This window comes from Netta rufina (genome assembly GCF_964035555.1).
Source record: "Netta rufina genome assembly, chromosome: 21".
Classification (NCBI taxonomy): Eukaryota; Metazoa; Chordata; class Aves; order Anseriformes; family Anatidae; genus Netta; species Netta rufina.
The window spans coordinates 4,244,067-4,270,890 of NC_140145.1; the positions used below are offsets into that span (position 1 = coordinate 4,244,067).

The window sequence follows — 26,824 nt, forward strand, 5'->3', positions numbered from 1 at the left end:
ATAATGGCTTTGGTAGCCTTTTACAACCAGAAAGAGTTCTAAGTCTTCAAGAACACCAACTTTTATTTTAAAGACAATTACTACAATCTAACCGAGTATCACAGAAAACTTAATTGTTTCTCATAATGGAATAAGCTCTGGCCAATTTTGACTATATGAGTTAAAGTCTGGTTTCAGAACAGACTTCAGAAAAAGAGAGGGAGGGAAGGAAGGAGAGGGAGAAACTCACAGTTGTTGAATTATGCTATTGGTAATGGCAGTCAATATTCACTGTCATTACAGGAATTTTGTGTTTTATGATTCTAATGATTTAGGATCATTCATGATCCTTATGATACTGGGAGAATCAGGTAAGATTCACAATACTTCACTTACAGAGGGTTTGACTTTAAGGTGTTGCCAGGAACTACACCACCACAAACAATGCAAGTTGGCCACACCAATCATGTCATATTTGGTGCTTGGCATAATATTATGACAATAGTTACCACATCCAATGTCCTGTGCACTTTTAGACCTCGAATGAGTAATTATATTTAAGTGTTTTTATAACTGCCACCGTTCACTCATGAGAGGAGATGCTTACCCATAGCTTGAGGATGCACTGAAGAGCCTCAAAGGATTATAAAGAGACCGTTAACATATTATATTGTGGTTTAACCTGGCAGGCAGATAAGCACCACACAGCTGTTCGCTCAGGCCCTCACAGTGGGATCAGGGAGATAATCGAAAAAAGTAAAAGTGTGAGAACTCATGGGCTGAGATAAGGACAGTTGATAAGAGGGACAAACAAACAAACAAAAAAACTAGAAAAGAATAAAAACAAAAACAAGTGATACACAACACAATGCCCACGACCAGCTGACTGATGCACGAGCAGTGCCCTTGACCACCTCCCCGAGTTTTATTGTTCAGCATGATGCCATACGGTATGGAATATTCCTTTGGTCAGTTGGGGCCAGCTGTCCTGGCTCTGTCCCCTCCCAGTTTCTTGTGAAACCCCAGACTCCTCTCCGAGCAGCGTGAGAAGCCGAAAAGTTCTTGAGCAGTTACTCTGCACTGCTCAGTAACAACTAAAACATCAGTGTTATCAACACCATTTTCATCATCCTAAATCCAAAACACAGCACCATATCAGCTACTGTGAAGAAAATTAACTCTATCCCTGCCAAAACCAGGACATGCATTTAGGTTGACCACAACCCTCCACTCTTGCACCTGGCATTGACTTTGGTAGTCTCCTTCCCTTGGTCATTTCAGACAAATGAAAACATTGTTTGAACTATCTAGATTTTCCAGATTCTATAGACAAATCTTATCCTGCTGAGAATTCATAGGCCTTCCCTCCTAATCTCCACAAGACATTCTGCCTTAAATGCTAGTCTTGTTTAGGTTGACAGTCATGCTTGTGACAGCTCTATACTCTACCTTCTGGAGCTCCCCAGCTCCACAGAATACTCATGCCCGTTTTGCAGATTGAGGGAGGGCTGCCATATGCCAATTCAGCAGCAATTTTTGACTCACAGTCAAAAGCATCCAAAAAAGTCAGTACGCAGGATTTTCTGCCATATGGAGGAATTGTTATTTGGCCTTTTCTGTAGCTGTATCTCATTAAGCAAAAAGGAAAGGAAAGAAAAAGAGGAGGACATTATTTTATTCTTTTTTGCAAATCTTGCCCTGGAGTTCATCTTCCCTTGAAAGACAGCATTCATTTCTGGTACCTAGGAAACCAAGTCAAAGCAGAAGGAAGCTGTAAGAATCAAGGTGATTGAGGACAGCGTTCCATCCAATTCAACAGATTTTCTGTAAGTCATACACCTTGTATATGACTTCTTTCAGGGGAGAGGGGAGTGGGCTCCAAAGACCAGAGGAGAGAAGGAAACACTTTTCATGAAGATGCATTACCTGCAGTAAAGTTATTTTATTACCTTCATATTTTGAAGGGGTCAGTAACTGCACTTCTGTGACCATTGTGTGTTCTGCAAAGTCTGTTTTTTTCAATAAGGAAGATTTGTTTAATCTGAGGCCTTGCTGGGATTTTACATTTCTTTTATTTATAGAAACTATTGTATTATTACTACAACATGTACATTTGTGTTTTAACTTTACAGAGTCAATATCATGGCTGGCATACAAACAGGAAAGTTATAAGATAAAGGTTTAAAAGATACGTAAAAACCTTATCGCTTCTCTGCTTCCTTACGATCATCTTCAACGTAGAAAGATGTCAGCAGGAAAAAACCTCCTCCAATGACACCAACAAAAACACAGATGATGAAGCTGTACTGCAGGCTCCTGAAACTCCACTGGACTGAGGGATTGTTGTTGGCCTGAATAACACTGGAGATCTAGGGAATGAACAATGATGTCATTAATGTGGGATAACACCATGTTTCTCTCTTGATTTAAGCAGGCTTTTTACACTGTGGCCCTTGAATAGAATGAAACTGAGCAGGTAGGGATGAAAAGCTTGCTACCTTGGTTTGTCAACCCCAATACACCTATTGCACTGCTGTTCCATTTCCATTTGGTTGGGGAATATTGTTCTTCTATATTATTACTGCCTCCAGTCACAAGAACACAAAATACTGCAACCAGTGTTTATCATGACTGGTAAACATTAACTCATTTTACCATTTTCTAGCCCATCTCCAGAAAGCCAGCACAGGACAAACATTTGGCAATGACCTTTATCATTTCTTGGTGCTGTTTGATTACTTTATCCATCCTTAATCAGAATCAAACAAATAGAAACTGGAAAAAAATTTTTTGGCAAAAATGCAGCCACGAGCAGCAACACACATTAAAAAGGGAAGAGCTGGAAACTGATTTCAGAGACAAGAGTGGAGTCTGGTTTTGAGCCAAAAGGCATTTGAGGAGTCATGGAATGACAATCTGAGGAACTGGGAAGAAGATACCAGACAGCTGCTTTTTGCACTGGCTAGACGATGAGGGTTGTAAAAGCTATATGTGACACACCGGAATTTTAGTTTTGCAGACAGAAAGAAAAGCTGATTTCAAGAAACCCATAAGGTTCAATACTTAACCTACGAACTTAAAACCTCTTCTTAGTACAAACAAAAAGATGAATGCTGAATGCAGTCATTGCTATTCCCACATATGTCCTTGATTACAATATGCTTCGTGTTTTGAAATACACAAATATGAGACTCTTCAACCTTTGCTGGGTTGAATATGATTATTTATGACAGTTTAAGGAGATAAGAGCAAGATCAACTCTAAATGGGCACCTAGGGACTACAGCAAATATAACAGCCAAAATACAAACCTAATGCATTTAATTTAAAAACACTCAGAAAAAAAAATCTCTAGAGTGCAAAGGGAAGAAACACAGACCCTGAAAAAGACTATTCAAAGATTCTCCAGACAGTTTATAAGCTAAAGGGTTAGTTGAAATAGGTCAGCAAACAATAGCCAGACCTGAATACAGAAGATACGGTGTTTAATCAACAGCAGATATGGGCAGTGTTGGCATACTGGTTCACAGAAGCCTTCCAGAACACAATGTAGTGCTCATTGCACCCCACGTGGATATACAACAGTTCTATTCCTGGATTCATCATCTCTGTTCTTTGTAAAGGTGCAAGGTTACCTGAGGATAATCTCACCTGGATATACCATGACAAACTTTTTTTGTCTTATACTTTTCAATTAGCTGCTATTTTAGGCAACTGCATGCAAGGTATTGCAAAAGAAGTATTCTGTGCATAGTTACTAGCAGGATGCAGCAGAACATTCAGCAGGAAGCCTCAGTTCTGCCTGTACCTCAAAGATGGCAAAGAACAGTGGGTAAAAGAGATGACACTGTCTTTGCAAAAATGTATGTCTTCAAAATTTATTAATTTTCAAATTTTAAATCAAAATTAATTTCTACACACTGCAGGAAACAACGCATATCTATATAGATATAGGATTATATTCTACATACCTGCAGTGTCACAGGAACAGAAGTTGTATGCAAGTAAAAACACTTACAAAAATGTCCCCCTGGATTCCAGAATCAAGGTTATTCAAGGCTACCAACTTCAGTAATTTCTAAGCTTTGGACCAGGAAGTGCCTAGATTTCTGTGTGTCTGTCTTTCAGTTTCTAAAGGTTTTACCCTAAAGAAAACTCAGATAAGCAGAGAATTTACTTACAGTCCCAACAAGATATGGGCTGCCTGCATCTCCCAGCAAATGGCTCACCAAAATCTGCAGGGCAATAGCTGTAGACTGCCGCCTCGGTGTCACAACATACTGAAACAAAACACAACCCACAAGAGAATGAATATTAACAGAACGAATCTCAAAAATGGGCAGCTACCTAGAGGGATGGATATATTCAATTATTTATATTTCATATTCAAACACTGTTTGGAGACAGAGAGGTTTTTCTGAGCAATACAGTACACTGGATGTTTTATTTAGGAAGAAGATGGTCAAGAAAGCAACGCAAAAGAGGGAATGACAATAAAGCATGAAAAACATTACTCCCCTGCCTCCATTCACAGACTCACAGCACCTTGTACAGACTTACTTGGCCATGCCACTAACAGAAAACCCCAGCCAGTAACCCCTGCAGTTGTACCAATTTACTAGTACCAATTTACTTGTAAGGAGGTTCAGTGGTGACAGCCTCTGAGAAAATCTCTCATAACACTGTGTCAGCAGGCCTGCTCTAGACTGCTGGGAAACTGGGGTACCAGAATGAGCTGCCACGGCTAAAAGGGATGTCAGCTGAGACCTTGCAGAGTGTGTGGAGACTCAGGGAGGGACCAGAAGGTGGCTGATGGTGGTTTGATGACAGATTTGATAGCAGAAGTTTGCTGCTTGTAACTGGCCAGCACCTGAGATATAACTACTCTAATAACCATACCTCAAAATGATTGTGCTTTCGAGTGCACGCAGTTTAAATAACAAGTGGAAGAAGATGGTACAGGTACAGAACACAGCAAAGCATCACATAGATTATAACCAATTTCAAGATGAAATATAGTAATTTGGGGGTAATAGGAGCTTTACGTCTGCACTACTAAAGAAGATCAACAATGCCTGAAGTACAGCATGATTCTATATAACTTGTTTGTGTCTCTCTCAGTAATGCATTTACATTATTACACACTTAAAGGAGAAGCATTCACAGTCAGAATGAGGCAGAGGCAATTTTAAACCTTGATACATTTGTTTTCCAACCAATTGCTCATATCAGAGACAGAACACTTAATATTCCCCCACTCCTCCACTCCCCTGTTTTGTTTTTTGTTTTGTTTGCGTGTTTGTTTGTGGGAAATTGATTGGAGCATCACTTAGACATCTCAAACACTAATTAATAAGGTGATGTGTTTGGCCGAGAGGCAAACACAAGGTATTGTGGCTTTATAGCTGCCTTCAAAGAAACACTAACATGCATGACAACAGGTTGGGCACAGAAGAAGAAAAAGATCCTGCTCCCACATTTAACTTGGAGTTATATTATCACTCTTCATGTACAAGGTGATCTCACAATATTAGATAAGGAAATATCAATACCAATAGCAATATCAATGCCACTTCTTTAGGGTGAGTACAAGGAACTGCATTAATGGAAATTAAAACTGGAAGATAAGGAAGCAGCACTGTCCAAGAAACCAAGGTTAATTACACTTGTGAGAACAAGAGTATCAAATATATAAGCCTCACTCTCTGAGTGAGAGAGAGAAACAAATTACAGTAGAAAACTCTAGGTTGGGAAGTAGAACTTGCTATGACAGAGCGAGACAGGAGTTTGACTGTTCTTGGTTATCCTGCCAACTGCCCTAGACTCAGTTTTCTTTTCTTTTATTGATAATGATAGGTTGTGTTTGAGCAATGCAAATCAAATATTGTTATGTACTTAACATATTGTGGGTATTGCAGGCACCAGAGAATATAAATGCACTTTCACACTCTCAGTGTCCTGCACCACTTTCTTGCAGCATGCATTAAATCTCTCATTCATGTACCTATGGAACAAAGCTGTAACAAGAAAAATAAGCAAGAAGGACAGAAGCTTCCTATAGTTACCGGGCTCCCACAAACTCTGACTGCTATTATTGAGGTTCTTCTGCTCAATGGAAACAGTATGCAAAAGCTCAACGCACTGTAGGCTTCTCTAGGAAAATAACCTGAATGCTCCCACAAACCTGGGCTTTGAAGCAGCCTGTCCACAGTAACTGCTCGGCTGCTCACACCACATCAACAATGCAGATGACATCCCATGCACTGTCATCTCCTAGGAGATGCCAGTCCAGATGCCTTGATAGATAAGCAGGGTGCCCCCACAAATACAATTTGCAAGCCCTGTCATGCTGTCTCTGGAGGTTTTAGAGATCCTCCTGCAGACTATGTGACAGAGCTGTCAGCTAAAAAAGCAGATGGAAGAGACAAGCTGGTAAACACTTCTATACCTCCCAGGGCACTTCCAAACAAAGACAGGGACATGTTGGTAGCCTTCCCAAGCCCAATATTAGCTTCCAGTTCCAGCAGCTTTTATGCTTTAGCTGCCAAAAGCCTAAAATATAGAGTACCAGTACCTCACAGATGGTAAACAGCTATTTCATTAGGGACACTCCATTACAGCCTCCTACTTAGCCAGAGAACTGTAAGCAAGGCAGCTACAGCACTTCCCTACGCGCACGTTCTGATTGCAGTCAGCCGGTAGATACCTTATGTTTACAGCTGAATAAGGGGCACAAAGCTTGCTACATGCAATGCATCTTGATGTATGATCCACAAAGGAAGAAAGTCCTTATCATTCAGTCGGCATCTTCCTTTGTCTTTGTCTCCACAGGCTGCAGGATAAATAAATTCCTAGCTCCGCTCTGCCTAGCAGTGCCATATAGGGAGAACGAAAAGTCATTTTCACGGCAGAATAAGAACATGCATTAGCAAATCCAGCCACAATATCAGAAAGTCTATCAGCTCACACAGGAAACAATACAAAAAAGAGAAATTTCTGTTGTTATCTATGGCATCCTTAAGTCAATGTAGTAGCAGTGATACACTGAACCCACGGATTTTCAGCAGAATGAAACAAAACTCAGATAAGATTGCCACTGAATGAGCAGACATCCACAAATTCATCTAAATTCCATCGTTTTTCTAACAAAACAATTAGTAACATTTAGAATTCAACAGATCCAACCCAAAGCACATTCATAGTAGTACACTGTGTGTCTGCTCTCAGGGGAGCACACCACTACAGAGCTCTGCTCTGCCAAACTTTTCACCTTCCTGCTTGTTGCTGGTTGATGCAGTATTGCTTCCACCTAAAACCAAAGCTTTCTAATATAAATACAAAAGAAGTGTGTCAGTCACATGGGAGACAAGAACTTCTTCTCAGAACCTCTTCTCAGTTTACATGGATCAAGGATATGGCAATGAAACTCCAAATAGATTTTGTGCAGGCTGGAATATGATGCAGCATTCCCTAAGCAAGCTGAGACCTAAGTGACTGAACTGAATGCAAACACAGCTCCTTGCAGATGTTGCAGGTTGGGTTCAGAAAGGAATCTAAAGAAGGAGCTGACAGTCCTGACTTGTACTTTACTTCCCATCCTGTATCAACTGTATCTAACTGAGCAATGTCATCTTCCTCTTTAACAGTGACAGAGGAGAGAATTAAAACACAAATGCAGGAGTTCAAATAAAAGTAAATTGAGAGACTTTAAGAAAATCTTTCAATGGAGGCTCAAGTGATGTAAGAAGAATACTAATTGTAATAGTACTTTGTTCTCTTGAAAAAAAAAATCAGTGATTTAAAAATAATCTGAAATAGAAACTAATAAAAAATCATTTTGAAGTAGTGATAGTTTTTCTGTACCTGTTCACTGCTTCAAGGCTATACCTCTTGTCTCAAAGGATAATTGTTTCTGATCATTGTTTGAGAGTCAAAGAAGAAACAAAACCATCTTGCAGCAGACTGAGCTTTTCAGCGGGCAACCAATTCACTAATGCTGACTGCAATTTTTATTTTTTCTTACAATTCCAGACTGCAGAAAACTGGCATGTAGAGAGCAGTACCATGAAAGAGTAACTTGAGACCATAACACAATAGTCAACAACAGTGCTTTGTTGAAGAACCATGAAATATGAGTTAGTTTATTCCTTTATCTCAATCAAAATGTGAAGAAAGATTCTTCAAGCTATGAAGTTTGAAGATAAACAGGCTCAAGTCAAGGTCTAGTCAGCTGAAGCAGAGTTCTATAGTGCTTCACAGCTAGTCCCTTTTGCCATTAGCAGGCGCTCAGTGTTTGGCTATATACTTTCACATCCTTCTTTTACACCAAAGACTGTAATAGAGATACTTTTATCTCTGCACAGTTTTTTACCACTCATTTTTAGGTAGCTGTTAGGAATATCAAGCAAGTTGTATATTCCGAGTAACTAAGACTATAGCGACAGTAACCTCAGGAGTACATTTTCAGTTCCTTTGGCAGCAAGAAACGATGGCAGCCTTGTGGACAACCATTTTCATCATGAGCCATGGGCTGCAAGTTTTCTTTACTGTCATAAATTCTTGTGACATGTTATTGGGCAGCACTATGTGTTGTGCTACACATTAATGCATTCACTGTGGTTCTTATATGAAAGATTTCTTATGACAGTGAAGTTTGCTTTAGCTATCTGCATGGAGATTTGAACTCCCTTGAAATGAGAAACTATTAAATAAAACAGGAGATGTTCATGTGAATCTTGCTTAGGATCACTTCAGCTACCAGTTTTCCATGACTAGCCTGAAGGTGGGAAACTCAGAGTTCTTTTCTGCTTCACCTTTACCTGTGTGCCTTCTCTCATCTGTCCTGAGGGCTTTAAACAATTTCTCTACTTTGTCTTCTATTAGTACCAACTGTATCAGCATTTTGCCAGTACCACACCTCTCTCAGCTCTCTCTCTTTCAGGTAGCATCCTGCTTTCAGTGTTGAGGTTCTGGTCACACTCACTGTTCTGCAACAAAGTCACCCCACAGAAGAAGATTCCAAAAATTAGGAAGTCTGTGTTTCATTGCAATACAGTGCTTTATTCTTTGTAGAAGAGGACAGTGCCAATTTAAATATTCTATCTTATGCCCATGGGAAACAATGAAAGGATTTTCAGTCATTCTAATAGCTCTCTGTGGTACTTAAACCAGCTTTCTGCAGTCAGATTACTAGATACAAACAAGATAGACTATTTCCTTGCTTGTTTGACTGGTAAACTATATTCAGCTTGTTTGTACTATGACTTTCCCCAAAAAGTCACATAAACTACTTTGTTAGACCGTGATAATCTGTGTAGTTCAGTGATGGTAGAAAATCTTTCTAGCATAATATCTGTCCCATATTTTACACAGACATTTATTAGTGACTGTGGAGCTACAGCATAAAACAAGGGTTGACAAATTCTTCCTTTGAGTAAAACCTCAAGGATATTAAAAAAAGTGTTAATCCTTAAAGCCTTTGCAATAACTAATAGAAAAGGTAGCTGCTTGTTAATACCTGAACTAATTGTGCCACAAGGTGTGTGCTTTTCACATCACTCCTTTCTAAAAAAAGTTGCTGATGACATAATTGAAATGAAATAGGCACTGTTATTCTTTGGGCTTGTGGTGGCATTCCTGGAACCCCCAAGAGCATCATAAGCATCACTGTTTTGCCAATGCTTTGGCAGTGTAGCATCATTTATTAATTTGACTTGTAAGTGCTGGAGTTCACCTGCACTGAGGGAACTGCAGTGAGGGAACTTGCAAATAGCTCACAGAATGAAGTATTCTAACAGATTCACTAACTTTAGTTTATAAAATATTGGCTTTCCCTCATTTGGCTCATCTTTACAAAGCTTGGAGCATAAATACAAAATCCCTGAATACAGACAGAAAGTGATTCTTTTTTTGGTGTAGACCACTTTCTGGCAGACATCCAACAACACAGAGCTGTACAAAAAATCCAGGCTAGTGTGGGTACCAGAAGCACTAGATAGTTACACAGGCATGAATTGCATCCAGAACATCTCCTTTCTGGACTTACAATGAGCTTGGACTACTGCACTACTACACCCATACTGTTAGAGGTATCTGCACAGCACTATACTACAGCACTAGGTTACAACCCTAATATTAGCAGGCTCCCAATACAGGTATTCTTAGTTAGGTTTCACTCATCTCTTCCTGGAAGGAGAAATTTGGTCCTCCTAGCCACCAGGTTGCACACTTCTGAACAATACTGTTGTGAAAAGCTGAAAACCTGGAAATAAGCAAATAGTTTCACAAGCACTTACCAGCAGTATGTCTGTCACAACAGCCCAGTTTGCAGATAAAAATAGTTCTCCAAATGCAATAAAAATCTGCAAAAAAAAGAAGAAAGCAGTGACTATACACATGACACTGCTATTCTTTAGTGTGAAGATGAAGGCAGGCTTATCAACTATGCTCATCTCTGTGAGTTGTTGTACATACCCATCTCTTTATAAATTAAACATCTGCTCTGCCTACAGTCACAAACACTATCTTCCTCTTAAATAAGAGGAAAGGAACTAGGGAAGGTATGTGAGTTGCTTTGGTTCGTGTATCTTCAGCAGAAGAGCCAAAAGAGGAAACATATCACCCTCACAAATAAATTGGAATGAACTGCTGAACCCAAGAAGAGGGAGACAAAAGCCTGTGAAGGGAAACCTCCAACACAGGTTTAAAATTTTCTCAAAGATCTCCCTTTCCAAAGTTTTCCAAAGGAAACCAAGAGAACATCTCTGTGCCAGGACAAGTTCTGTTAAAGGCTCCTTCAGAGAGGTCAGTTCCAAAATGAGATGGGCTCCTAGAGTCAGACAGCCTCAAAGTCTTGGTGTCCTGTGGGAATTCCATAATTCACCACAGATAGAGATGCAGCCATCAGGAAAAAAGGGTAGGGCCCCCATCAGTTCTTACACCTGTGGTCATATAGGAGATTAACCCTTTCAGCCAGCCCTGGACATGGATTTCAGCAGGCTGTACAGACTAATCAATACTTGAAGAACACATTAAAGCTACACTGTAAAGCTGGAGTAGTTCTAGAAGTCAGAATGTGCTTAGTGACACAGGCCACCAGATGGCACCTACAAAATAAATTCCATCATAATAACAAGTGCTAGCATCTTGACTGGGTGGGCCTTGATCAAGATACTCTATCTGGCTGATGAAAGAAAGGCACAGTGCAAGCTATCAGATGTTTTCAGAGGGGTAGCTTTCATGCTCCCAAGAGGAATCAGACGTACATCTGAATCACTGCATCTTCCTGTTATACACCTACTTCCTCTGCATTTCTTGCCTGTGCTATTCATGTGTTTTCTCCTCCAAACCAGTCTGGGGAAAAAGTGCTTTGAAGACCAGAGGTACCAAGCACAGACCTTTATCCAGACATCTTTTCCTTCCAAATGCTTTATACAGTTTTTCTAATTTGCAGCCAAATCTATTCCTCCATATATAATTACTTTTCATTATTTTTTTTTTAACAGGTATCACCAGTTTCACATACTCCTTGACTATGCCTTAGTTCTTGGATTTGTGCATCCTACTATCAAAGTCTTTCCACTGATTTGACTTTGGTGGACCTTGCCCTTGCAAGAGGCAGAATGCAGTCGGTCTCCACTTCCATGACTGTAGCAATAACAGCCTATTGACTATAGAAGTGATTCTAATGCCAGTCTTGGCTGCAGAGCAAGAGATACAGCCTTTTATTAAAGAACTTTGGGACAAACACGAAGTGAAATGTGTTGGTAACACGGTTAGCAATATCACATAGTTCAGCTTATTGCCAAGCTGCCTGGCAATAAGGACCAAAAAGGTCAAACCTTGCAAATCACCACAAAGTACTAGCCAGTGCTATCTTAGAATCACAACCTACAAAGTGGTCAAAGCAGCACTCATAGGGAAATTAGAGGCAAATCCAGAAGTGCAGTAGTACCCTGCTATACAGCGATAACAGCATGAACTTAGTAAATTCTGTTGGTCGTGCCATAGCTAACAAGAGATATGGCAGGTTAAAGTGAAACAGCAAGGAAACGAAGAACAAAGATCTATTTAAATCCTGGCTGACACTTTAGATATAACTAGATGCAAATACAATGGTTAGAGCAGAAGGTTCTGAAGTCTCCCAAATTGTTCCTAGATACTATCAATGGAATATATGACTACCTGCCTTCACACACCAAATGAGGGATTGATCTATCTAAAGTGTTGTTTCAGGTTTTCCTGTTTCTTCAAGATTTTTCAAGTTATTTCATCTCTTCAGGTGCCTAAGAACAAGAGACTAGTATGAGAAACATGCCTAATGTGAGAAAATAATGTAAAATTCATCTTTAGGAAACAAATTATGGTCTCAACCCAGAGTTCAAATGAATGGGAATTAATGAAAAGTTATCCATGATAAGAAAATGCGATACTCTAGAGAGGAATTTTATATAGAGTTTTGTTAATGTTTGGGACACAGCTTTGTCAGCTTTTCTTTTCTTTCCTAATGTCTTGCGTGGATTACAGTTGTAGGGCACCAGAAAAATAATTAAGGCAGACAGTCTTGGAAAACAATAAATCATTCTGCAAACTATATTAAAGTATTCTTTCTACAACCAATATCAAATTTGTACTTTCTCATGCAGAATAAATTCAATATGGTTGAATAGCTTGTGTACTCACCCAGCCAACTGCAAAACAACTTCAATCTGTAAATATGAGACAGCTATATGTACTTTTCTCTAAAACAAGAAAAGATGTCCTGGAAGTACAGTACTTGGCAAGGTAGAAGGGCCGATGATGGCAGGAAAGCAATAGTAATGCTCTATTTAAAGTGTATCCTTCAATTCCTACAATGTCTCAATATTCCTTCCACTGTCTCAAGTTCTTATTTGAAACTAATATAGAAAATGTTTCCATTGAATTTGTGCAATTGTGTTTGTGACATGCCCTTTCTAATCTGCTGAGTGTATCCAGAAACACTGCATTTTATTGCTGTCACCTTCTCCAGGATCCCCAACTTTTTAGCAGACTTGAAGTTGGTCTTCAAAGGATGCAACCAGAATAATGGCCCAAATTTTAAGGAGATTTTGCTTTGTAGATGACTGTTTACATTCATACCCAAAGCTAAAAGAGAATTAGATTGTAATCAATGTCAAACACACTATTTGCTTTTTAAAAGTTGCACGTCTAGACAGAAAAGAAGGGAGTCAGCATGGCTGGACCATATGTGATCAACCATTTCTGCCATTTCTGTTTTTTTGTGTTTTGTTTTGTTTTGTTTTGTTTTGTTTTGTTTAAAAAAAAAAAAACAGCATGCAGGTGTATCAGAGACAAGAGCTGCAGAATGCCTTCTTCAAAGGCAATTTGCAGGGCAAGACTGCATCCTGAGACAGCATTACCATTAAAGATAAGTCCATTTAAATCAAAGTTCCCCCAACACTAAATACAGTCCAACTTTCCCAGCTGCAGGGTTCAGTCATGGCTTTCCAAAGCACCTGCTGCACTGCAGAGAGCACGTCTTTTGTTTTCTTTTGGAGAGGGGAACAGATTTAGACAGAGACTCCTCTGACATAACAAAGTCAGATCATTTTTCTGTCTTTTCAAAGATAGCTTTTGAAATCAAGAACTGTGTGTCCAGAAAGAAGAAACTGAAATGTCATGAGATTTCTCTATCTCCCCCAACAGAGACCCTGGAAATCCTGCCATGTTTACGTGCTAACTTGAGAATTCTTGTGCTTTGAAACATTTCTTCCAGCTTTGTCCATGGCTGATGAAACCCACTCATTCCTTTTCATTATCCACTCAAGACAGCGGCAAGCATTATATGAAACCTACTACAATCGCAAGCCAATGCACGGATGTTTTTTGCTTCAGTAGCTTCCATACAGAAGTGAAGCGATGGAGACAGGTCTGCTGACATCAGTGTGCCTGAGTAGACAGTGACTGGAAAGCCAGTTTCCTGCTAGTGTCCTACACAAATGGAAGATTTGTTTCAGTGGGACCTTCAAATTAGATGCACCAGCTGGCACGCCACTCCAATTCTCACACCAGTATGACTAGTGTCAGATCTTGTTTAGAAAGCAAGGAGAGGCACGACTGCTGCCAGAGAAGGCAACAGTTAAACAGTCACGGTGGTTAAAATATTAGAAAAAACAGGTGCTTAGATTATGTACAATTTATTACCCCTGCGCATTGCTGACATTACATGTGGGAACACCTGAATCAAGCACATCAAACAAGATAAAGTGGTAAAGTCTTTGTTTATAAGACCAACTGCTCTGCCCATGGGAAGAAACTTAAAGAATACAGTTGTCCACATCCCAGTTCAGAACTTCCTCCCAGATAACATCATGAAAACAGAATGCTGTTTGCAAGGACAGAAGTATTTTAAACAAATTTCATCAGTGCTAATAAAAGGTATATTTTGGAAAAGGGTGATTTAAAACTGATACATTGATTCACTCATCTAGTATAGACTGGCAAATCAAACACAGTTGTGCTTGTGTGCTACACAAGCTACAAAAGAGAACTGAAGAACACAGTCAGAGCAGGACTATGTGGGAGCCCGAGATGCAGAAAAAGAAAATGACTAATTCTTTTGGCACTGAGGTATCTGCTCTTGAACCCAAAAATAATCTTTAATTTCACATTTTGCTTTGTGTGCATACACACAGACATGCAAATCCATTTGTTTTTAGCTTTGGTTTAAAGGTGTTTTTCCACAGGAATTCCTGAGGAGTGTCAAAAGGAAAACCTCTTTGAACAAGTGTTATTCTTAGAAGCAAAAAAAGCTGCAAAAATACCCTTTTGCACAGAACTGTTGATTACTGTAATTAACTTTACTTGGATCCTCTTATTTATGTTAATCATGGTAATGGTGGCTATGGATTCACAGAAAAAAAAGCTTGGAGTCTTTCCCTAGCTGTTACCAGATTATAGTTAAAATAAGGTTTACATTCAGTTCTCTCTCACAGGGAGTTTTTGGAACTATTCTTCATTCCTAAGTAAGTTTCTGTTTTTCCCTTTACTGAGACCTTACGTTATTTATACTTCAGGTTGCATTGCCAAAAGTTTGACATTGAAGATTAGCTGGTGACTTGGGGCACTGCAGGTGATGGCTAAGTTATTGTTAGCAAGAACTGTGTGTATTGCACAGTCCCATGTACACCAATCCTTAAGTATTCAGGGAGCAAAAAGAAACAAGAATACTAAATTAGTCACATAGCATTAAAAATTAACATAAGATCAAGACTTCCTTTAACTACATAGGCTTACTCCTCTCCTCTTCTCTAGTCCGGGCAGATTGCATAGATCCTGAGTTCCAGTTTATAATGCTCTGACTGACTGCCCTCCTTACTAGGACAAGTAACGCACACTGGGGCCCTCCCAAGACAGACTGACACTGCAGGTAATACTAGAGCAACATGCACATTGCCTAGCGAGTGGGCCACTTTGTCTCATTTGCTGAACCTTTGTAATGGTCTAGATGACTGCAGGAATCCAGCAATATCAATCCTTCTCCTCCTTTCCCCCTTTCCCTGTCTCCCCAGGATCCCAGAAGACATTTTGCTAGCGATAGACAGATTGGCACTTACAAAAGTGGAAGTGATGCTCCTCTGGGCCATCATCAGTGCTATGAACAAGCACAGAGCAGAAACAAACATGCTTGTGGCACAGATCAGAGGATCAGCTCTGTTGTTTATCTTCCTTAATCTTCTTGCAGCTTCTGCCCCAGCAACAACACCCAAGATTCCTGTCCCAATGGTGATGCCTCCAAATATGAGGCTGTTGACAAAGCACAGGAGACAGTTGAGCACAATAAAATCATAGTCTGCAAAAAGGCTGGTGTTGGGTGTCCCACTGTTAGCCCATTGTTAGCCTTAAGTTTTACCTTCAGTTTCAGAGAAATCTTTAGTGGGCAACTTGGATTTTACTTTACTTGACCTAACCTTCCCACTCCTTCCAAATGGATTTAGTCCCAATGCCTCAATTGCAGCTACGCCCCCTGCAACTGAGGCTTGATCTTGCGGAACAGATATTCTCCCATTTACAGAGCAGGTGTTACACAACCAGCCTCAAGGAGGACTCTTCTGAGTACAATCTGCTTTGGACATCCAGTGATTCAGAGGAGACATAGGTCGGTTAGCCTAGGAACAAATTTACCCAGTCATCCCTAAAACACAGATGGAATAACTCTGTATCACAATCTGCTGTCCTGGAAGAGATCCTATCACGTGGAATTATATACATCTAAAATACAGCCCTCCGGTTAGCACGGCTGAGGTAACTCACTTCTCTGATTATGGGAAACAGCTACCACTACCCAAAACTGTTCAAAGAATAGTTAACCAATAGGAGGTCCATGTCACATTTTCTGAATGTAAAATTTCAAGTGCCACCCAGCTTTGTGCGTCTGCAAATGCAAACGTGTTCTGCAGGAACAGCAAGTTATTAAAAGTATGTGTTCAAATAGCATAGAAGATTCAGGTTCCAGAGGGACTTCCATATATGCTTTTCTTTCTGTCCCAAATGAGATCCTAATGACAAAGCAAGTCTCTTGAAACAAGACTAGTGGTGCCACTGATTGTTTAATGCATCATAACTCCCCTGAGGCGAATGGTGACCGAAGCATAGTGTTCTGAGCACAAGTGCTTCTAAATTTTTCAGAGCGCTATGTGGAAAGTTTTTGTACACTGCCCTAAGCTTTTTCCAAATGCAAAGCAAAGTAACCAGTTAGGATATGATCTGTTCCTTTAATTTACAGTGCATCTGCTTCAATGCCTAGTAAAATTATTATTCTGGAAGTTATTGAAAAACACTTGAAAGACAGTGCAGCTATTGGTCATAACCAACACAGGTTCACACGGGGAAAGTCCTGTTTAATTATCTAAATTTTCTTTTAGGGCAGTGTTACCCATCTAGTTGACCAAGGGAAGCCAGCAGATGTGATTTTTTGGATTTTAGCAAGGCTTTTGATACTGTCTCTGACGCTATCTTTCTAGACAGAATGTCCAGCATATACCTTGATGAGTACATGATATGATGGGTGAACAATTGGCTGAATGCTCAGGTTCAAAAGGTTATAGTAAATGGGGTTACATCAGGCTGGCAGCCAGTCACCAGTGGGGTTCCCCAGGGCTCAATTTTAGGGCCAGTTCTCTTCAATGTTTTTATAAATGATCTGGAAGCCAGACTTGAATGAATACTAGGTTTGCGGACGATAATAAATTAGGAGGAGCTGTTGACTTCTTGAGAGTAGAGAAGCCTTGCAGAAAGATCTTGGTAAACTAGAGGGCTGGGCAATCACCAGCCATATGAAATTTAACAGGAGAAAAAGCCACAACCTGTGCCTGGGACAGGGTAATCCTGGATATGACATAGATACAGATGGGGGGATGAGAGGCTGGAGAACAGCCCCCCTGTGAAGGGATCTGGGGTTTTGGTCGAAGGCAAGTTGAATACAAGTGAGAAAGAGCCAACCATATCCTGGTGTGCAGCAAACACAGCATTGCTAGCCAGCTGAGGAAAGTGATTGTCTCTGCTCTGCACTGGTGGAGCCTCACCTCGAGTACTGTGTGCAGTTTGGGGCGCCACAATATAAGACAGACATAAAACTATTAAACAGTGTCCAAAGGAGGGCAACAAAGATGGTGAAGGGTTTAGAGGGCACAACATATGAAGAGCAGCAGAGGTCCCTGGGTTTGTTGAGCACAGCAGGCCCAGGGGAGGCCTCACGGCGACCTGCAGCTCCCTCACAGGGGAGTGGAGGGGCAGGCGCTGAGCTCTGCTCTCTGGGGACAGCGACAGGACCTGAGGGGATGGCATGGAGCTGGGACAGGGGAGGTCAGGTTGGATATTAGAAAAAGGTTCCTCACTGAGAGTGCGGTTGGGCACTGGAGCAGGCTCCCCAGGGAAATGGTCAAGGAAATGAGCCTGACGGATTCAAGAAGCATTTGGACAGTATTCTCAAGCATATGATTTAAATTTTAGGTAGTCCTGTGTGGAGCCAGGAGTTGGATTCAATGATCCTTGTGGATTCCTTCCAACCTGAGATACTCAGGTTGCTGTGATTCTGTGATTCCTCTTTTTCATCTCCTTCTGGCTGATTAGGAAGAATTCAGTAGTTCTACAAGAAAAAACAATACTGCTATACTAGGTTACAAATCTTAAGCACAGCTGTACTCTGTAAGTTTTTCATGATCCTGATCCGTCACTCACTATAGCTTATTAGTGACAATATAGATTGAACAGACAGAATAAGTAATTTACAGATTTGTCCAGGAGAGGCAAGTAACAAGGTGACATTACTTTATCTAAGCATTTGTGTAATTGTATTTAGAAAACTTATGTGTTATATGCTTCAGTTGAAATAAACCTACACCTGGAAGAAAAGGGAACAGCCAAAACTAAACCAGAGCACAGCTCAATTGACAGGGAAAAGGGAAGCAGCGAAGCCTAATCCCAGGGAAAGGACTCTATGGGATCTTTTAGGGTTTGAGAATGCTCACACACCTCTCTGATCTGTTTGAAGGTGTCTGCACAAAGACCAGAATAAAAATTTCATAGTGCCTATTCATCTATCTTGAAAGGATTGAGACCTGAGTCAGCTGTGGTGCTATTTGAATTTGTGTTTCCAGGGAGTCCAAGTGACATGGCCTTATCCTTAATAAAAGCCTACAACTGCTGAATGGCCAGAGGGGACAGCGTCCTTAAAGTATCCCTGGGCAGGTCTGGGAATGTGCATCTCAGTTCTCCCAGCATTGTCAGCTACAGGGCTGACATAACTGTTTATATTATTTTTCTTTCTATCCCCCTGGAATAACGGTCTAAAATCAGCCTTATGCTGCCTCTGGCACTAGCTTATGCCAAGGTTATTTTTAAAGCATCCTGTAAGATGCAGTACATGAGGTTAAACTATCAGGTGCTCCCTTTTGCTTCCCTGGGGACTATGTCTGCTCTAACAACACTACTGTGGAATAATAATTGAGAAGGAGGATTAGAAAGCATAAGATTAACATCATCAGCTAAAAAAATGAAGTATTTAAACGGTATCTGAAGGTTCAGCTTCCCCTCTCTGCCTACCCTGAGCCAAACTCCTAATTCACTCATTTCCTCAGCATTATTCACTATTAAATAATGTGCCAGTGGTGGTATCCATAGAAGGACAACTGCATTTCCCATTGAGGTACCTGTGGATGACTGGACAGCTCCCTTCAGACTGAGCTCAAGTCTGTATTGAAAATGAAGCAGGAAGGGGAAAATGTGTACATTTAAGGCCTTGCTGCAGTGGTTGTCTCCTATCAGGCTAGTCATCTCGTTATGCTACAACTCAGAAACAACTTTTGAGTTGACTTGGTTATTCCCTTGGGAAGAAAAAAAAAATAACAGTTTTTGGTTACTGTTTTTGCCTTTACTTGTCTATGTGGAAAGAGAAGATTGTAAGCAGGCAGTTCTTGGAAATCCATCATGAAGATAGGGACTGAAACCAGATCTGGATACTTCCAGAAGAAATGTAGGGACACTTGCATGGAGGCCACTGGTAGGGAGTCAGTACATAGGTGAAAAGTACAACAGTGCTCAGTGTTGTTAAGGTCAGCTATGAAGACTCAAGGGCAACACTGAATATCTTTTTCTGTTCTGGACAACACACTGTAAGGAAAAGAATTCTCTTCCAAGCTGGGCAAAAGAGACCTCCACCAAACTGTATTATGATTACTTCAGATTCCTCTCCTGTTGCAAATTCACCTTGCCAGCTCAACATTTGACACTTTTTCATGCATCTCTATTGGTCTGGACTGTCTCTGTAAGTTGAGCTCTGCTGGCAGTTCCTCACAAATTATCCTGTTTTGATGCAATACGATACTAGATCAAATTCATCAAGCTTGCTTCATGCTGGGACTCACAATCATCTAGCCAACATGAGAGTAGTTTTAAAAACAGACTATCAGGAAGGTAATAGCAAAGTTACAAAAATGTAAAACTTAAACATGCTTAAATGTGTATTTAAGTTACTTGGGGTACAGAGTCAATAGTCAACTGAAATCTCCTTTCTACAGGTGAGTTTTTTTCCTTGTAAATGTTGCTGTTACTGCTTATTTCCCCTTTACTTAAATAGGTTTGGCAGCATCTTTCCAGTTAACTGCATGATTATAGACAAACAAATAAATAGGAGTGTCTCAGCATACCTGGAAGCAATTTAGTCTAACATTCACACCCATTTGCCTTCACAAAAAGTATTCACAGTCACATCCTACCTTCTGTCTTTGGAAACAAACTGTGATTTAGCACTGTACAGTGTTTCCATGTGTATTTCCACAGTTGCACACACCTCACCTGTTAGATGAATTGCATGATTTTTCGATGCATGGTGATACAGTGCCCTGGACAACCTGAGCCCTGTAAAGAAACATCGGTACCCACATTCCCAGCGCTCCAGTAACAAAGGCCATGGCAGTCAAACCCAGCGAGGACCAGACAAAACTGCAACTGAAAGTCAAAAGAAAGAAATGAGAGAATTTTAAAGAGTGGGATGTGAGTACCTATGTGCACTATCCAGGATTTCAAGCGATAACAAAACAATCCACTTAGATATCTTATAATCAAAATGCACTCACTTGAAGATAGGCATTTTGATGACACTTTATCTATGAACTTTGACAGCAAAATACTAGTTAGAGTGAAGAGTATGACCATTGATTTCATGTTAAATCCCAGCCATGGTCTTTTGCAGATTTTATTGTCAACTTCTGCTAAAACAATTGTGACCTTTTGTTAGTAGAACTGCAACAACAGAGAGTGGGCAACAATTTAGTGGCTTAGTAGCTAAATGAAAGGGTTCTATGTGCAAGCCTAAATGCCTTAGGATGGTTTTCATGTGCTTGTGTAACCAATATAAATGAGAGTAACTTCTGGGTCTTTCAAACTGTTAAGATGCAGTGGTTCGAGCACTGCTTAACTCTACTTGAGTAAATTGACTTTCAGTCTGCACAGGGAACTATCAGATAAAAGAAGAAACATTTTTAAATTGTCCAAACCATGTCACCTTACTGCCCCATTGTAGTAGAAAATCAACTTTTTACTGGTCCTTTTCTAGCTAATAGTTTATAGAAAGTCTCCTTTGAGGTCAATGAGGAGTCTTGAAGTCTTAAGGCTTCACAGTGCTGCAAATGACCAGCTGACCACTGGACAAGAAGATTTGTTAGGATATGAACCTAATTCTTCATCTTTTAAAGATAAATGGCTCTTGCACTTAATTAAGTGTGGAACCACCTGGCTTTAAAGAATATGTCCTTATGCTTTGGGAATCAGTACCAAAAGGAAAAGAAAATGAGAATCTATTTTTACAACATTGCTGTAGGTTATAAGGAACATTGTCACAGGAAAAACAACTTTGACATTAGTCTGGCTGCTGAAATGTCAGGAAGGTTCCTCTTTGATTCACCTCAGACTGCTACTGCCTTCAAATTCTGATCCAACAAACAGGATTTCTAATGTACTTGCTGTTCCAGATGCAAATTGGATGCAAATCTAATCACCAATTAGAAAATGCTGGCTCCTCCAGAAGAGGAACACTCCAAAAAAATCTCACAGGGAGGCAAGAGGTGCATGTCTTTAACTAAAAGCATTTAATCGGGACTCCTGGGAAAGCAGCCTGCAGGCACAGGCAGTGTTGAGCAGGTCTGGCGCAGGTGCACAGCGGCACCTGCTGTTCTCAAACCAGATCCATCTTTTACTCCCTGACCCTGGGAGGGTTTTCACTAACTACAGGGTAACCTGGCTGCAATCAGTGTTTTACTTCATCCTGCAGGTCAGATGGTGTTGATTTTAAGTTTTGTGCGGTTACAAGCAAGAGGTCATCTGCCTAACCCGGGTTAGCTGGTTGAAACACACATACAATTACTTTTTAAACCATATTGGGGTCTTGCAGAATCTGACCTCTTTTATCAGAGGCACAGCAGGCTCTCCAATACCATATAAAGATTGCCTGAGACATGCTGATAACCTTCTGTGGGCATGAAGAATTACAGATAAAGTTACACCTGCAAAATGTGCACTTTTACCTATCTAGCCTACCCTACATGTTAAAGCAAGAGGGAAGGGGAAACTTAGTAGAAAAGTAGAATTGGATTTAAACAGGAGCACACTGCCATCATAACTTTTCCTTCCTCCCCCTCCTCAAAATGGCAGGATAGTAGGGGAAAAAAAAAGAAAAAAAAAAAAGAAAATTTGAATCTCTTACACACTACTTCTGTAAATGAGTGGAAGAAAGCTTTCATTAATGGTGTCAATCATCTTGTATACAGCGTGTAGTACAGAGGAGCTGAGCAGAATTCAAAGGCCATATTTCTAATAGTGGAATGGTCATTTTTCAGTGGAAGAAACCTTTGTTGTTAAATCACTTACTTCTTGGCAAGTGATAAGACATCTTGCCACCAAGTAGTCTTGGCAGATCTCTGGACACCAGGTTTTTCAGCTGCTACTCGTATTGTGCCAGAGATGCTCAATGCTCTGTGTGCTTCTGTCCTTCTCTGGATCTTGTGAGGGACCAGTTTAATCAGAAGAACCAGTGCTATACCTCCCAGGCAAGGAGTTACCTGTAGACACAAAGGTGGTTATGTCCAGGATACCTTTTTTCTTACAGAAAAAAACTCCACAGCAATTTAGATTCAATGCTAGAATTACATATTGGAGAATTACAGATTGATCAGAATTAATTATTAATGTGACTTTCTGTCTACAAGTCATATTTGTAAAGAAGAAGAGTGGATTTTGGTAGTTTATGGTGACTTTGGAGGAAGGACAATAGATTCCCTCTCCCCATCATACAGATACATGATTGCTTGGGATTGTTTAGTCTAGAGAAGGGGAGGCTCAGGACTTTATGCTCTCTACAACTACCTGAAAGGAAGTTGTGGGGAGCTGAGGATCAGCCTTTTCTCACAGACAACTAGTGACAGGACAAGAGGGAATGGCTCTCAAGTTGTGGTAGAGGAGTTTCAGGTTGGAAATTAGGAGAAATTTCTTCTGAGAAGGAGTTGTTAGGCATTGGGATGGGTTGCCCAGGGAAGTGGTGGAGTCACCATCCCTGGGGGTGTTTAAGGGAAGATTGGATGTGGTGCTTAGGGACATGATTTAGTGGGTGATGGTGGTAGAAGGGGTGGTTGGACCAGAGGATCCTGGAGGGCTTTTCCAACCTTAATGGTTCTGTGATTCTGTGATTTTGGAGGAAAACATAAAGAAAACTATATTGGAGTACTCTGATCACAAAGGATGCAGCCATAAAAGACTGTCATACCAGTAAACATTCTTCCTCACATATCCTGTAATTGGTACTTAACTTTATAGATAAGTTAGGAGGATCTGGAAAAAGTATTTCCAAAGCACTAGGTGCTCAATATGTGGAGACATCGTGATGACATGACCAAAACAGAAGTGTTTGTTTTTTTTTTTCTTGAAACCCTCAAATACTAGAAGTTATTCTTAACAGCATCTCAGAAAAGAAAAAAAAAAATAACCTGGCTACCTTCCCTTTATTTTCCTGAAGAATTATACTGGTGCTACCAGTACAAAGATCATTTTACCTTCAGTTTCCTCTGTTTGAGGATATCTTGGTGCACTGATAACCATTCCAAGCGTGTCCTCAGGTATGAGGTACAGCACCTGCCCTGGCTGCTGTACAATTTCCCCTATGCCTGCTTTCATTCTGCAGGAGCTAGGCATAAGTATTCCATTTGTCTTGCAGGAAGAGTTCTCTTAAACACCAAGTTCATGACCAGTCAGAGAATAGAAAGCTCCTCCACCACTCAGCTCTATACAAAGAACACAAGTAATCCAAACCCCAGCCAAAATTACGATTTTACAATGAACAGCTCAGCCCCATGAGTGAAAGTGAATAACTCACCCGGAATGCCCAGTGCCAGTCACCTGTGACATTTGCCATGCTGGATGCTAGGACATAACCAAGACCACTGTAAGCAACAGAAAGGGATTATCAGCAGGCACTAATGAACTCTTCTGGCTGACATGACATGTCTCACTGGCTAAGGAGAGCACTGGGGAGTGTTCTGTCATAGTTTTCAAAATAGGTAAGCAGAAACAACCCCCATGGTCTATGCTAGTGTGCTTCCAAATGGGTATTAAAAAGAGAGTTTAAAGTCAGAGCAGCCTTTAGACAGTGGTAATAATGTCCCAGATTTCACTGGGAATATATGTTCTGTAGGATGACACTGCAAACCTAGATTAGGCAGCCTACAAAGTGCTTTATTATTTGCTCCTTTCTGCGCTAGCCATGTGAAATACACCCTGCAGGAATTCCTTTAGTTTTAATCTGGCTTCAGGCCTCAACCTTGACTGCCTGCTCTAATAAAGAATATGAACCATTTACAAAGCCCTTTTCTGCCTCTCTTTCACACACGCCACTTTAACTAAAAGAGGAGAGGAAAGTGCCAGTTCTTCCTTGGAAGATGTTTAATGAAGGGATCTCAAAAATTTGTCAAGTAAACAAATATCTGAAAGCTTGTTCTCAAATAAACAAACAAATAAATAAAAAACTACTCTCACACACACATTTCTTTCAGAATTGATTTAATGTTTTATACAAAGCTTATCTGTCTTCAGAGTTTAGATTCTCCCTTAAATTTGAGGGAAAAAAGCAATTTTTCCTTCAATGTAAATACAGAAATAAACCTAATCAGTGCTATTTAAAGATGCTATTAAGTGACAAATCCTTTTGCCAATGCAGATATATGTAAAAATGTGTTTAATCAAGGTTGAGGGTATATTGAATTACAGGCCTGGTCACACAGAATTTCAAAAGGCAAGTCAATTACCATCAAGAAAACCAACCTTCCCACTGGAATGCAGATATAGAAGACAGATAACATTGTGGTCCTTTTTCCCTCATCAAATTGGTCTGCAATGATGGTAGGTGCTACTGTGGAATAACTGGCCGTGCCAATGCCAACTAGTCCCCGTGAAAGAAAGAACATCCAGTAATACTGCAGACAAAAGATATATTATAGTCCAAAAAAGTCCAAGAAAGAAATCTTACTGCTAAAGAGGTGTATTTTAGTGGGTCAAATATAGCACAGCAGATAAGAATTCAGCTGCCTTTTGTCTATAGCCCATCTGTTCACACCTACTTCCCTCAACATCCCACTGCTGTTTCCTTCTTACAGTGACAGACTAACAGAATTTCAGGATATGGTCAATAAATTATCCAGGCTTGCTAGAAAATGCATTACACCCTAATGTCATAATCAATAGAATGCGGGAGAGAAATAAGATCCCATCAATTGCAACAGTAATGTGTAGGTGCTCCATTGCCTCGGCTGGACTTTACCATCCTATAAAGCATTCCAGCACAAAGTCCATATAGTCCAGGCTTGGGGAGCAAGTGCTCACTGACAGCTTTTCCAAATGTGATCAAAGGAGGACTCTATCAAGTCCTGCAGATATATGCAGATGATTTATTTGTATCCTCTAAAAAAGCAACATACCGATTCACTGATGAATGAGGTTCCTAATGTTACAACAGACCAGAAGAAAATACCAGCTCCAAGGATGATTTTCCTGTTGTACCGGTCACCAAGGTATCCAAAGAAGGGGGCAGCCACCATGTAACACAAGATGAAGGCTAGAAATCCAAGAAGGCACAAGTACAATATTGGTCAAATTATTCTTACGGTTCTTCTCAGCCCTCAGACAAACTCAATTTATTTTTTAGTGTAAAGATTGAAGGCGGGCTGACTTTGAAGAAATAGTAGGCAATTAGAAAGGAACATAGATGTATATATATATATAAAATAAAACAGGCATGAATTGCTCAAGTTCTGTATTTCTTAACTGAGAAATTCTTTAATACATGCTGTGGGATTCTTGAAGAACGTAAGCCTAGTCTTTCTTGAACCAAAGACTTTCAGTTTCACATTTTAGTCTGCCTGCCCACAAGAGTAATACCATACACAAGTAGGAACTAGAAATGATAAGTTACAGACTGTATTTTAGGAACAGACCATATAGACACTAGGCAAAGCAAGCTATCTGAATTCAAAAGATTTTATTACCTGTTTGCAGTAGACCTGCCTCCCCATCTCTGAGATTAAAGTATTTCTGTATATCCAACAGGATCCCTGCAACAGAGTCAAACACTGATTGACAGCAAAGTACACTATTTATTCTTTGTGATTCTACTCATTTGCCAACTCAAAGATTCATTTCAAGAAGAGGGCTTGCAAGAACGGCAGCACATTTAGCTTCCCAGTTTACACGTAAACCATTACCACAAACTTAGATACACAGAGAATTAAAATTTCTTATCGCTGTAGATAAAATTCATGATCTTCCACTATCTATATAGTCTTACAAGAGTCAGTTTACTGACTATTGCAATCACAACCGTTGTATTTCTTGTTGAAACTGCTAACAGTTTCAAAATATACAACATTCAAATTAATGAGTATTGGATTTTTCAGAATGCAGATGGCTACAGTCCTCATTAGCCAATGGTGGCAAAATCAGCCAGGGAAATACTACTGTAATTCAGAGAGAAGTAATTTTGATTGGACTATGGTTCCATGACAGTTTTGCAGAGATCAGCTGAGATGTAAATAACTGTGGATTTACAAACTAACATTTTTTTTAGCGGTGATGGTGACAGACAAACTTCACCAAAAGTGATTGTTTCTATTTGTGATAAATACCAGACAGAAATTCTATCTCAATTTCTAACTATTCAACAGCTGATGAAAAGGTTAGAAGAATTGTAAAAAAGTGTAGAAGCAAACTACAAAAGTAATAATCGGAGGGAAGATCCATGGATCAGGCACTTCATGGATGCATGAATG

The 26,824-nt window shown here is 40.1% G+C and overlaps 1 protein-coding gene across 3 annotated transcripts in view; it reads right to left on the reverse strand.

Moving 5' to 3' along the window:
* Window positions 1-2,053: 2,053 nt before the first annotated feature.
* The window catches only part of LOC311217607 (protein spinster homolog 3-like), a gene marked incomplete at its 5' end in the record, with an annotated part of 30,230 nt that continues 5,459 nt past the window's right edge, over window positions 2,054-26,824 (reverse strand). For 2 of the 3 annotated variants that reach the window (XM_084299825.1, XM_084299824.1), the window contains 10 exons: window positions 2,054-2,348; window positions 4,160-4,258; window positions 10,274-10,339; window positions 15,575-15,764; window positions 20,313-20,465; window positions 22,383-22,573; window positions 23,881-23,947; window positions 24,825-24,976; window positions 25,478-25,614; window positions 26,045-26,110. In XM_084299825.1, the coding sequence (XP_084155951.1) occupies window positions 2,181-2,348; window positions 4,160-4,258; window positions 10,274-10,339; window positions 15,575-15,764; window positions 20,313-20,465; window positions 22,383-22,573; window positions 23,881-23,947; window positions 24,825-24,976; window positions 25,478-25,614; window positions 26,045-26,110 (1,289 nt within the window). In that variant the 3' untranslated portion in view covers window positions 2,054-2,180. The remainder of the gene's footprint in view (window positions 2,349-4,159; window positions 4,259-10,273; window positions 10,340-15,574; window positions 15,765-20,312; window positions 20,466-22,382; window positions 22,574-23,880; window positions 23,948-24,824; window positions 24,977-25,477; window positions 25,615-26,044; window positions 26,111-26,824) is intronic. The other variant, XM_084299826.1, reaches the window with a different exon arrangement.